General features: G+C 47.6%; 1 protein-coding gene across 2 annotated transcripts in view; it reads left to right on the top strand.

The window, feature by feature from the left end:
- Positions 1-13,681, top strand: part of Crmp1 (collapsin response mediator protein 1) — a 52,925-nt gene that overhangs the window by 21,733 nt on the left and 17,511 nt on the right. For both annotated transcript variants that reach the window (XM_052736083.1, XM_052736084.1), the window contains exons 2-4: positions 3,160-3,248; positions 7,261-7,445; positions 11,429-11,593. In XM_052736083.1, coding sequence (XP_052592043.1) covers positions 3,160-3,248; positions 7,261-7,445; positions 11,429-11,593 — 439 coding nt within the window. The remainder of the gene's footprint in view (positions 1-3,159; positions 3,249-7,260; positions 7,446-11,428; positions 11,594-13,681) is intronic.

Raw genomic sequence — 13,681 nt, 5'->3', positions numbered from 1 at the left:
CTAGGCTCCTGCCTTGAGTTCCTGGTCCGACTTCCCCCAGTGACGGATTATACCTGGAAGTGTAAGCTGAAGTGAAGAGCCCTTTCCTCCATCAGCTTACTTTTGGCCATTGTTTTATCACAGCAGCAGCTTGGAATCTCGTGGGACAAGCCACACATTAGCCAGACCTGGATGTAGCCCATGTGACATACACTCTCACAAGGGCTGTGGAAACAGAAAGCAGGTGTGGTGTACAGGTTCCGCTGGCAGGTGGTAATATGTGATGCTCTCTCAGATGCCGCTGGCCGAGCGAGGTCTGAACCCTGCTGCAAGCTGCAAGATCCCATGCTTTGCTTCTGCTCATCAAGCCCCAGCTTCCTTGGCTTGAACTCTTCTCTGGACTTGCTCATCTTCTACTTCCCTGCCACAGTAGCTACCATGGCCGAGGGACCATTAGGATCAGGGCCCTTGGGATCACCCGCTTGTCCTCAGCGTTTCAGGGTTCTGGTAGGCTCCAGCTCCGCCTGCACACTGTTTAACTGGCTCCAACTAACTGTATTTGGTATGTCCACATCTGACTCCTTTCTCTGCTTCCTCTGCCAGCTTCCTAGGTTCCCCTCAGATCCTTTGCTCTCCCCCAGGCCGTCCTGTCATGCCCTGTTTCAGGAGACTGGGTTCTTCCAATTCTCTGTCAAACTCTCCCTCCTCAAGGAATGGGGTTTAAGGCATGGAAACAGTAAATAAACACACAGGGAAAAAATGTATAGCCTCAACACTACAAATGATCAAATCTTAATGATGAACAAAGCTCTTGGTGAAGTGATCGCACAATTATGTATCCACAAGGCAGAGTATCTTATAGGCATATAAAATCAGAATCATGAAGAACATGTCGTAACTTGGGGTATGCTTATGGCAAAATGAAAAGGCAGAACTCTTTGCTTTGCTGCCTCTGGGCCTCGAGCAGCCTTTGGTGTGTCTGCAACTCTTAACACTGCCCCTCCTAGCCTTACCCTTTCCCAGTACTTTGTGTGGTCCAGTCTTCCTCGGCTTATTTATGGGTTTAGACCTGCCCTACCTAACCCCTGATGCACTTGGAAGACCCACTCTTGCCCTCCTGACCCCCATCAACCCTGTGACTTGGTAAGCTTCTACCTCTCATCTGTCAGTCCAGGACGGAAGACCCATATGCTCCTGTGTCCTCTGGCCTTTTGGGGCCTGACCTTGATGGGGAGCTGAAATAATCAATCAGCCACCATGTGACCCGTGCAGAGGGTGAGAGCACGATGGATGTTACAGAGTTAAAACACCAGAACGTCTGGCCTTGGCCACGTGTGAGGGGAGCAGGATTTTCAGTCTTTTCATTATCTTTTGTTATGTTTTGAACATGATTATTATCATATTTAAAAAGTGGCTTAAGAAGTTCTTATTTTACAAATGACCTACTTTCTCCAACTAATGAGTGGAAGTCATGAGGGAGAAGCTAGTGCAGGCAGCAGGGAGCCAGAGAACTCAGAGCAGGTGCACTGGAGGCCAAACCCCCTCCCCCAGAGTAAGAAGACGTTTCTGAACAACTCAGTAAAATTGAATATGGTCTGATGGGGGATTGGAATAAAGGAAGTGGTATTAATCGGGTTAGTGGGAATTGCAAATCATACTTATAGTTTATTTTAAAAGTTTTTAAAGAGGGACTGGGGAGATGGCTGAGTCAGTAAAATTCTTACTAAGAAAGCAGAGGACCTGAGTTCATATCCACAGTGCACATAAAAAGCCAGGCATGGCAGGATGTGCCTGTAATCTCAGCGCTGTGGAGGCAGAGACAGAAGGATCCCTGGAACTCACTGGCCAGCTAGCCTAGCCTAAGTCATGAACTCCAGGTTCAGTGAACAATTCTGTCTCAAAAGCTAAGGTGGAGAGAGGCCGGGGAAGATACCCAGTGCTGACCTCAGTCCTCTGCACATGCATGGACAAGTTCACACACCCATGCAAACACCTCCTCTCATGTCCTCAGCAGAGACCTGTCCTAAAGTTTCTGTGGGTGGAATGAGGTGGTGATGGTGTTTATTTTTAAAAATATTCATCAGGAGCTGATGAAACAGCTCAGTGGGCATTGACACTTGCCACACAAGCCCCACAACCTGAGCCCAGTTCCTAGAACCTATGTAAAGGTGGAAGGACAGACCCATTCCTGAAAGTTGTCCCCTGACCTAGACAAGCACACATAGTGCATGCGTACATCCCTCTCTCCCACTGTTCATGAAAGTAAAATGAAAGCTTTGTAAATACACAGCAAAAGCAAAAGACATTTGACAGTGGGAAATGAAGCAAGCCAAGGATGGTGGGGTATCAGACAGAGAAGGGGCCATGCATGGATCTCGGGGCTTTACCTAGTGTTCTGTCTTCACTTTTTGAAGATATTTGAGACTTTTATGTTAAAAGTTAAAGGGGTGTGGGGTGTGGAGAGGTGGTGCAGTGGTTAAGAGCAAAGTCCTCTTTCAGAGGACTTAGGTTTGGTTCCCAGCATCCACATGGCAGCTGACAGCCATCTGTAACTCCAATTCCATCTGTAACCCCCTCTGGCCTCCAAGGGCACGGCATGCAGTTGTACACAAACATAAATTCAGGCAAAATCCTTGTCTTAGTTACTGTTCTATTGCTGTGAAGAGATACCTCAACTAAGGCAACTTATAAAAGAAAGCATTTAATTAAGAGCTTGCTTACGGTTTTAGAGGGTGAGTCCATGACCACCATGGTAGGGAGCATGGCAGGCAGGCAGGCAGGTAGGCTTGGCTCCAGAGCTGAGTGGTTACATCCTGATGTGCAAGTTGGAGGCAGAGAGAGAGAGAGAGAGAGAGAGAGAGAGAGAGAGAGAGAGAGAGAGAGAGAGAGAGAGAGAGAGAGAGACTGGGCTTAGAATGGGCTTTTGAAGCCTCAAAGCCTACCCTCAGTGACATGCCTCCTCCAACAAGGCCACACCTCCTAATCCTTCCAGAAACAGTTCTACCAACGAAGGACCAAGCATTCAGATATATGAGCCTATGGGGGCCATTCTCATTCAAACCATCACAAAGCTCATGCACATAAAATAAAAATAAATAAATCCTTAAAAGCCCCCAAAGTTAAAAGACTTTTGAGGTCTTGTCTCTTGTCAATGATCTAACACCTTGCTTTGCTTTTCAGAGTGACCGGCTCCTCATCAGAGGCGGACGCATCATCAACGATGACCAGTCCTTCTATGCTGACGTCTACCTGGAAGATGGACTCATAAAGTGGGTTGGCAGGAACAGGCCTTTTAAGAACTCAGTCCCTCTAGGCTCCCTGTGGAAGGTTGACGTTCTGCCCCTGAATCAGTTCTCCTGTGTTTCTGCATGTCAGGCCTGTAGGGTGGGAGGTCAAACTGGGTGCTGTGTGAAATGGCATGCATGGAGGCCCTGCACATACCCTACTCTCTGCTCCTTACATGCGCATCCCTCAGGTGTCTGTTACAGATGTTCATCTCTTGTTACCATGGGAGTAGCAGCTTGCTCACGGTACAGGGTGGGATAAGGGTGGAACCCACATCCCACCCATAGCATCTGCCTGAATCATTAGTTCTGTCTCCTATCTGCCAGTTCCTGGGACTGGGCTGAGGATACCAGAAAGGAAGAGGACTGTTGCCATCCACACCAGAAAAGCTTCCTGGTATTGGAGTTTCCCCTGATGTCCCTGTGGTTTTCTCTTCTGCCCTATTCATCACAACGCAAGGATAAGATCAGCTCTAGGTTACTGTATCAAAATGCCATAGACTGAGTGAGTGGAAAGACAGAGATCTATTTCTCCTGGTTCAGGAGGGTGGAGGTCCTGAACCAAGGTGCCATCTGTGTTTGATTTTGGTCAGAGCCTCCGTCACTGGCTCTAGATGGCCGCCTTTTATTTCTTTTTCTTTTTCTTTTTTCTGTGTCCACAGTTGTTCTGTGTGACACAGGAATATCTCTCTTGGTAGGATACTGGTCCTTATAGATTAGGAATTCACCCTTGGGACTTCATTTAAACCTCATTATATCTTTAACAGCCATGACAGGTGTAGAGTCGGAGGTGGCTGGGCGTCATCATGAATTCTGAGGGACCCATTCAGTCCATGACACCAGATGGTCACATCTCTGTGGCCGTGACAGAGCATTGCTGCTCTCTGCCTTTGATATGGGGCGGCCTGGGTTTCCTACCCAACTCTTCCCTTGGGGTTTAGATGAGAAGAGAGGGAGGGGAGGAGAGGAGAAGGTCACCATAGGACCACCCTGGGCATCTGGTACAGAAGCAAAGGGGAGGAGAAGATGGGAAAGGTGAGTATTAGGTTGGAAGGGGCCCTGTCAGTAGGACCAGCCTGGGGCCATCTGTGCTGTAGGGAGAGGAAGAGGATGGGAGGAGGAGGCTGGAGTTGCTGGGCTTCATTAGAAGAGACCACATATGCAAAGCATAACGAAGAACAGGGCTCAGGAGTGTGGGCTGGCTCCTGCCTCCCTTCTTCCCAGTCCTAAGAAACTACAGAGCTGGTGGGGAGAGGTAAGAATGGGCCCCACCATGAGTGCTTCCTGGGCACCTTGGAAAGGTGCTGAGCCACACCTGTGGATGCTCAGGTGCAGGGAAGTGCAGGACCCATGTTGGTCTCACCGGATTGTGCTGCCTCTATTTGTGTGTGTGTGCGGGGGGGGGGGGGGGGGCATATTTAGGTCATTGTCCTCCTATTTTGAAAGTATACTGAGCGCTAAGTGAGATGATCCATATGGCATGAATAGAAAATTCAGCTCTGCGGAAGGGTCCCAGTGCTCAGTAGGGCCACTTCTGGCCTTAATGAGCCACACGTCTTCCTGAGCCCCCCTCAGTTTCCACAGGATCCCAAGTGTTTGGAGGAGAGACTGCGAGCTCAGGTGGGAACTGTGTAAGGGAGATGGACAGCACTCCTAACAGCTGTCACAGTTAGGTTTTGGATGTCCCCTTGGCGGACCTCCCCACACTCCACTGTACTCCTTCTAGCTGTGGGGCAGCCCTTGTGTGACGCCAGATTCCTCAGAAGAACCCAGCTGTTACAGTCATTCTGGGGGACCTGCACATCTGGCCCATCCTAACTCTGTCCATTCTTACCCAAGAGGCCTGAGGACTGAGGCTTCTGCGTTCTACCTGGGTTGGGTGCTCACTGGGGCCGGCACTATGGTCACCATGGCAACACTCTCCTCTCCATTACTGATGCCTTTGTCTAACTTAGAAAAGTCCAGAGGAGTTTGGAGCATCTGGATTTGGCTTTTCAAGTAAATTTGCTCTCACCTTGATTTAGTGATGTTATTGAAGTAATGACTTTGGAAACTGCTGAGCCCCCATCCTGGACTGGTGGAGTCTGTCCCTGAGTGTCTTGACGTCTCCAAGGGGGCCAGGCTGCTAGTTACTGTGGTTGTCCCTCCTAGGCCCGTTGTGAGGTTCCCTCCTGGGAGACAATTCTAAGCTCTTGTCTCAGTAGGGACCAGATTGCTGACCAACAGAGCGTGCTTAGTCATGTTGGCCCAGCCTCCGGGAAGCTAGGAGGCCCTCTGGTGGTTATAGTTTGCCAACAGCTTTTCCCGGGAGCCCTGGGAGTGTTTCTGCTTGCTTAATACTATGCTCTGATTTCTTGACTAAGGTGAGGGAGCTGTGCCTCTTTTTTCATAAATTATTACATGTGAATATACAAATATATATATACACATATATATGTATATATATGTATATACATACACATTCCCAAATATAACCTGCTTAGCCCATATAATGTTGCTTGTATGTATGTTTCAGGGCTGGCCATTTGGTATTTGATAACCAGTTGGTGTACCTTTCCCTGGGGAACACTGTTTCTCCTGTCTTAGCATTCCTCAGGGGCCTGTAGTTCTCTGTGTAGGACTGAGTCCTCATGGACTTTTCCCTGTCCCTCTTTGGCACGTTAATTGTTGTTGTCCTTGCTCAGCTCATCTTTGGGCAGTCATGTCGGTGAGACTATGATGTCGTGCTTTTGACGTTGCTAGGGGACACAATCTCAGGACAAACTCCCTGGTCCTCTGCCTTGCAGTCTCTCCACCCCTCTTTGGCAGTGTTTCCTGAGCCTTGGGCAGGGGAGTGCTTCGTACATGCATCCACTGGCACTGGGCTCCACAGCTCTGCGTTTTGATTGGTTGTGGTTCTGTTGGGAAGAGACATTTCTTAAATGAGGGTTGAGGGGTTGAGGATGACACTTACCTGTGGGTATAAGGACAAAGGTTTAGATTGTTTTGAGGGATTATGCTGGTTTAGTAGTGATTTGAGGTTCTCCTCCAAGATCCATGGCTTCACTAGTTCTGGGTTGTTGGCTACGTTTTCATTTCCAGACATGGTTTCTCTCCTTTGAGCAGTTTGTTTTTTTTTTTTTTTTGGTTTTTGAGACAGGGTTTCTCTGCGTAGCTTTGTGTCTTTTCTGGAACTCACTCTGTAGCCCAGACTGGCCTCGAACTCACAGAGATCCACCTGGCTCTGCCTCCCGAGTGCTGGAATTAAAGGCATGTGCCACCACTGCCCTGCTCTTTGAGCAGTTCTTAAGTCTAATTAGAGAGCTATTGGTTACCACAGAGGTATGCACACCACTACTGATCATTGAGATAGGGTTAGGATGCCATGTTGATCACTGATACAGTCCATGGCGTCACAGCTGTGTAGGGCTGTTGGTTACCTTCCTCCTGGTGTCTTTTTATGTGAACACTAGTACTATTGGATTAGGGCTCACCCTAGAGACCTATTTTACCTCTGTGAAGACCCTGTCCCTATTACAGTCATATTCTGGGTTGCTGGGAGTTAATGTTTCAATGTAAGGGGGGACACATTTCAGTACCTAACAGTGTCTGTGAAATCTTGTGGGACTGATAGGTCCTATCACTGCCTCACTCAGCGGCTCTTCTCTGTGTCATTTAGGAAACTGTCAAAAATACATAATGATCAATAGGGCTGGCCTCTTTGTGGAGAGGCTGGTTTCTCCTCAGCTCTGCCATCTCCCCTCCTGGAGTCTTCTAGAAAGCCTGGCCAAGTGACCGGCTCTCCTGTACTTCTGGATTTGTGCTCTGCCAAAGTCAAATGTTAGACAGCGGACTCTGAGCCCTGGAGAGTGCTGTGCCTGAGTACTTCTCCTCAGCCCAGTGCCCTGTGTCAGCCTGGGTGGGAAACATGTCCTTAGCGAAGCTGACATTCTCCAGTGGGCTGCCATGCTTTTTTTTTCTTTTAAAAACCAAAGATTTCTCTATTATTTGCCTCTAGACAAATAGGAGAGAACCTGATTGTTCCTGGTGGAGTGAAGACCATTGAGGCCAATGGACGAATGGTCATTCCAGGGGGCATCGATGTCAACACTTACCTGCAGAAGCCCTTCCAGGGCATGACCTCAGCTGATGACTTCTTCCAGGGCACTAAAGCAGCACTGGCGGGTGGAACCACAATGATCAGTGAGTGATACTTTCCCTGGCCTTAGGGATATGGGCTGTGAGCTCTCCTCTCACCATGAATACACACTGGTGTGTACTCAGGGTTTCGTGAAACTCCGTATCACACCCTGAGACAATAGACATAGTTCACTGCAGTGTGTGCCTCTTGTCTAGCATAAAAGGAGTTCAGACATATGGGCATTAAACCTTTAAAAGTTACTTTACTGTGTATCAAGGTGAAATTGTTACCCATGTGTAGTCAGGTAGGGTGTTTGCAGGTTCTAGGCCTCTTATTCAAGGAATTGAAACAAAAGCTCCCACAGGTTTGCAAAAGTAGCAAAGACATGCTATTCAAAGCAGAGCTAGAGAACAGGTCAGAATACACTGCAGGAGACACCCAAGGGCCCTGTTATTGTCCAGGGCTTCTTTTTGTGGGGGTCCAAAGAGTTTTGTTATTAAGGGACATAGTGAGGGTGACTCTATTTTGATTGATAGATTAGTTCACATAATTATTTTTCTATTATATGTATCCCTCCCCATAACGCATTTGATTCTAATCATATACACTCCCAAGCATGCACAGGCATAAGGTGGTAAATGGGAGATCCTCTCTAAATGTTTCCTTTGAGAACATGGTTTGCCTTACTGTACATGCACCCCAAACCAGTTCAAGTTGGACAGGTCTTTCTAGCCACCTACCTGGGCATAAGGAGAGCGTGACTGAATAGAACCTAAGACTGATGGTTGTTATGGGGAGGAAATGCCTATTCCATTGTTCAGAGTATACTTGGTGTCTTTTTTGTTTGTTTGTTTTTCTGTTTTGTTTTTTCGAGACAGGGTTTCTCTGTGTAGTTTTTGGTGACTGTCCTGGATCTCGCTCTGTAGACCAAACTGGCCTCGAACTCACAGAGATCCGCCTGGCTCTGCCTCCTGAGTGCTGGGATTAAAGGCGTGTGCCATCACTGCCTGGCTGCTTGGTGTCTTTTTAAGAGAGAGAGGGAGGTACTCCCAATGCATGGCAGACCATTGCAGTCCTCCTGGCCCTGGGATCCCCTCTGGCCTCAGACTCTGCTCTCCCTGCTTTGCTTTAGTTTGGATCCTGAGGCTTTCTTTAAAAAGGCAAGAGTTGGTTACAATGTTCATTTGGTAAGCCCTTCAATCCCAGGCGTCTCATTTTCCAGCTTCCCTGCCGTACCTATCCCTGCATTGCATACAAGAGGCTGCGGAAGGCAACTGCCGGCAGGGTCATACGTTTGAACTGCCAGAACAAGGAGGGTGTGGCTTGGCTGACAAGACAAGTCAGGGCTATCTCGTCTAATGGCTAGGAGAGTGGATGAAACCAGGCTTTGGACCAGAGTGAGCTTGGAATCGATCCTCAGAAACTGCACAGGGATGGACCAGGACTCAGCCTTGAGGAGCCTCAGCTTCCCTCCCTGCAGTATGGGCTTTACAATGGAACTCCTTGTTATAGTCAGAGACTCTATTCAGATTCCTAATGGTGGGGCCTGGTATCTATAGTGATGGAGATTATAGTGATGATGATATTGATGATATCAATGGACACGATTTTGATGGTGATAGTGATGATAATAGTGTTAGTAGTGGTGTTGATATAAACAGACATAATGATGGGGTGTTGATATTGGTGATGGTAGTGGTGATATTGATGTGGGCATGATTATGATGATGATGATGGTAATGATGGTGGTTGTGGTGATGATGGTGATGATAGCTTTCTTGGTTACTTGAGTTTTTTTCTATATCTGTGCTAAAGCAGCATGACCAAGGTATCTTATGAAAGAAAGAGTTAACTGGGCTTAATTACAGAGGATTAGAGTCTTTGATGGCAGAGCAGAAACATCTGAGAGCTCACATCTTGATCTGCAAGCAGGGGGCAGAGAGCACACTGGGAATGCGATGAGTGTTTTGAAACCTCAAATCCTGTCCCCAGTAACACACCTCCTCCAATGAGGCCACACCTCCTAATCCTCCCTAAACAGTTCCACCATCTGGGGACTGTGTATGTGAATACTCAAGTCTTATGCGGAACATCTCCTTCAAAGCACCACATTCCACTCCCTGGTCCCCAGAGGCTTGTGGCCATATTGTAATGAAAAGTGCATTTAGTTCAGCTTCAAAACTCCACATAGTCTTTCACAGTCACAATAATGTAAAAGTTCAAAGTTCAAAATCTCTTCTGATATTTAAGACAATCAATCTCTTAACTGTAATCCCCTGTAAAATAAAAAAGCAAATTACATACTCCCAACATACAATGGCACAGGATGTACATTACCATTCCAAAAGAGAGGAATGGGGCCATAGTGAGGAAATATTGGATCAATGCTAGACTGAAACCCAGCAGAGCAAACTCCAATTCCTGTAGCTCCGTGTCTGATGTCAAAGGGCTTAGATGGCTCCACCCCTTCAGCTTTGCTGGCTGCAGCATACTCCTCTGTTTTGGGCTGGTTCCTTGGCAGGTATTCTGTGGCTCAGGCATGCCAACAACTTGGGGTCTCTAATTCAATGCAGGCTTTACTTCCATAGCTTCACAAGATGGCCTCTCAGAGCTGCTGTGCAGGGATATGCATGCCACACACATGACCTCAGTGGCTCTCCTTAACCTCAGAGGAAAATTCCACACCCCTTTACTCCTGTATCCTTCATGACTCAAGCCAGAGCCACATGGAAGACACTGCTAAGTTTAGCTGCCAATTTGGGGTCAACCCTGGCCCCCTTGGATCACATTTGCAACAGTTTAGGTTTGTTGTTGCTTTTAAAACCCATTAGTCCTTTTCTTCTCTTGAGGTGAAAACCCTGGCTGGATGGGGTCTAAGGCATCCCTCCCTCTATGCCAATTCAGATCGGGCTTCTCCCTGAGTTCCTCATCCCTTTGAGCACAGGCCTTGGATCCAACATCAAATTTCCTGGTCCTCTTTTCACACTGCATATTTGTTTTTCTCTTTGCCCTACTTCCTCTTCCTCATTGTAGACTTGCCCAAGAGCAATTACTAATTACCACACGACAGAGTCAATATTAGACTGTCTTGAAATCTCTCCCACCAAAGAAATTCCCCTACTACTTTTCAATGTAGCTTCAGGAAAATTCTTAGGACAACAGCAGATGACGGGCAGATTCTTTGCCAAACTCTCCCGGGAATGACCTGTAGCCTCGTGGCTGTCCAAGTCCTCGCTCCTCTCTTGAGCTGGGCCTCCACACTGCTGTCAGCACTGCTGTTTCCCACACTCTATTAGGATGGTGTATTAAACTCTGCTTACAATATTCATCTGCTTTTCTAGTCCCAAGTCTCAGTCATCCACATTCCTCCAAACAACGACAGTGTCAGATCTGTTACAGCAATTCCCCATGACCTGGTACCAGTTTCTGTCTCAGTTACTTTTCTATTGGTGTGATAAAATATCATGACCAAGGCACCTTATAAAAGAACGTGCTTATTTGGACTTATGGTTCCAGAGCGTTAGTGTCCTTGATGGCAGAATGAAGGCACGATGGCAGGAATAGGCGAGAGCTTGAGTCTTGATTGCAAGCAGGAGGCAAAGACACACTAGAAAAGGTAGCAGTTTCTTAAAACCACAAATCCTACCCCCAGTTACGTACCTCCTCCAACAAGCCACACCTGCTTACTCTTCCTCAAAGAGCCACCAAATGGGTAATGAGTATTCAAATGCCTGAGGTTTATGGAGGACATCTCATTTAAACCATTACGGTGGTGATGGTGGTAATCATCATGTTCATGATGGTGGGAATATGTTGATGGCTGTGGGTTATGATTGTGGTGTTGGGGGCTGATGGTGGTGATGGTTATGGTGATGATGATGGTGGTGGTGGTTGTATGGTGATATGGATGGGAATGATGGTGATAGTGTTGATTGATGATTGTGGTAATGATGGTAATATTGATGGGGTGGGAGTGGGGGTGATGTGGCCACTGTTGGAACAGTTTGGGGTTCTAAGCATCATGACACTTGTCTCTCTATCTCAGTTGACCATGTTGTTCCTGAACCTGGGTCCAGCCTGTTGTCTTCCTTTGAGAAGTGGCATGAAGCAGCAGACACCAAGTCCTGCTGTGACTATTCCCTTCACGTGGACATCACAAGCTGGTATGACGGTGTTCGGGAGGAGCTGGAGGTGCTGGTGCAGGACAAAGGTCAGTGAAAGCCCCAAATGGGCTGTAGAATCCCTTCACTCTCTCCGTGAGGCCAGCATAGAGCCACACACTTGTGTTAAGTGATGGGAGGGGACGCTCCCTTTTCAGAGTCTGTCCTGTACCCCATGAAGCCTTGAGAAAGCATTCCTATCCCACAGAATAAGTCCTGTCTCTACAGCCTGCCGTGGGAGGCCTTTCCTGGTCTTTCCTTACTCTTCCTGACTTGTCACCATGGCTGCAGTCCCCTGCCACCTGCCTCACCGCTGGCCTCTGCTCGAGCCATTTTCTCCACAGGAATGTCCCTTTCTGCCTGTCAAATGCTCTCTCTCAAGACCCAGCTCAGCAGAGCAATTTCTCCTTAGCCTGTCATAATTGCTTTACTCCTTGAATACCTGAAAGCTGACTCTGGCCTTGTGGGGTACATCCTTTTCGTTGCTCTTTGTTTCTAGAACACTGGTTGTCTATCTGGCTCTGTGAGTAACTTTTGTGGCCATACATCTCTGTATCCTACTCGGCGCCCCTCTGTTCAGGCCCCCACCAGGTGACCCTCCCCATCGTAGACATCTTCAGTTGTTCATTGCATTGCGTGGAATGGGTCAGACAGACAGAAGGGAAGCGAAGACTGGCAGAATAGAACAAGCCAGGACAGGAGTGGTCAGTTCAAAGGGTACCTTCCAGAGAGCAAGTACCTGTACTGCAGGGGATGCAAGGGGTGCTGGGATACACTTTTAATGTTTACAATACAGGCTATGTTTTCTCATTATAAAAGTATCATTGCTTCTAATACATAAAGATCAGAAAAGCAAACATTTTTCCCTCTGGTTCTGCTTCTGATTGCAATGTGACATTAGTTAAGCATTTCTGCCTTCAATTTCCTGTTGATGTCAGCAACTTTTTCCCTTGTATGGTGTGCAGTTGCTGTCATTTGGAATCTTTCTTTTCACTTAATGTTTTATGATTGACATTGCCCTCCACCAGTAGCTTTTTAATAGTGCTGTTTATGAAATGCAATGGCTAATTTGCTCAGCTATTTTCTTTTTAGTGGGCATTTAGGTTTTCTGTTTGTTTTATTATAAATGGTGTTCTGGTGAGCATCTCCATACAAAAGCATTAGTTTGCAATTTTTATAATTTCCTTAGATGCTGAGAAATTAAATTATGAAATGTGAAAGATTTAACATTTGCTGGGACCATGGCTCTTATGGCCAATTGATTTCTTGAAAGATGCTCCCATCCATGCAGGCATAGCCCACATCAGAGTCCCTGGCTCCTGCGTGGTACACCACCGGGTGCCATTGCATTTGTGATGCCCTTGCTAATTTCAAGCCAGGGTGTCATTGTGGCTTTTATCACACTTTTTCCATCACTAATTACGCTCACTTTTTGTGTGGGTTTTTCCCCGTGTGACTCTCCGATAGTCCCTTTTCCTCTTATCACAGATTCCCTGTGTCTGTGTGCCCTGCTGGCAGGAAGGCATAGTCCCTCCGTGGTGGCTGCTGTGACGCTAACTATACACACAGTCATCATAAGGGAACCCGCCATCGCCATCTCACTGTCCTCACTCTGTGGTCTGAGTCAGGTTCTGGGTACCGAGAGGCTCGTGTATGTTTGTGACAGGGAGAAAGGACATGGGGAGGGCAAGCGAGTGAACACAAGAGCTGTCTGTTCTTCCGGGGCAAGTGGCTACCACACTACGTTAAGGAGGGGATGTTGCTTAGATTTGGCTATTCATGACACTGTTCCCCAAGACTGGAGGGCCAATTCCTTTTCTTGACTGGTGTCTTGCAGGAACAATTCAAGGTTCCTGCACAGGGAGCCTGATCCTCTCCCTTCCTGTCCCACGTCCTCCCCTCCTGCCCTGTCAACTCCCTGAAGTGCCCTTCTGTCTCTTCTGGGTTCCGTTTTCAGCTGAGCTGTGCTCCCTGGGGAAAGCCCTTCACAGATGCCACACTGGGTTTCCTGCCCATCCAGTAGCCCCTGGCCCAGCTCCATCATGAGTTATAGCACTCAGTGAGCCTGTCTTTCCCCAACCCAGACCATGAGCTGAGGCTAGGAACTTGAAACAGTTTACAGAGAGAAAAGCATTATT

Source organism: Peromyscus californicus, unplaced genomic scaffold (assembly GCF_007827085.1).
Source record: "Peromyscus californicus insignis strain IS unplaced genomic scaffold, ASM782708v3 Scaffold_13__1_contigs__length_99412109, whole genome shotgun sequence".
NCBI lineage: Eukaryota > Metazoa > Chordata > Mammalia > Rodentia > Cricetidae > Peromyscus > Peromyscus californicus.
The sequence above is the reverse complement of the archived record's forward strand: the minus strand, read 5'-3'. Positions and strand labels throughout refer to the sequence as shown.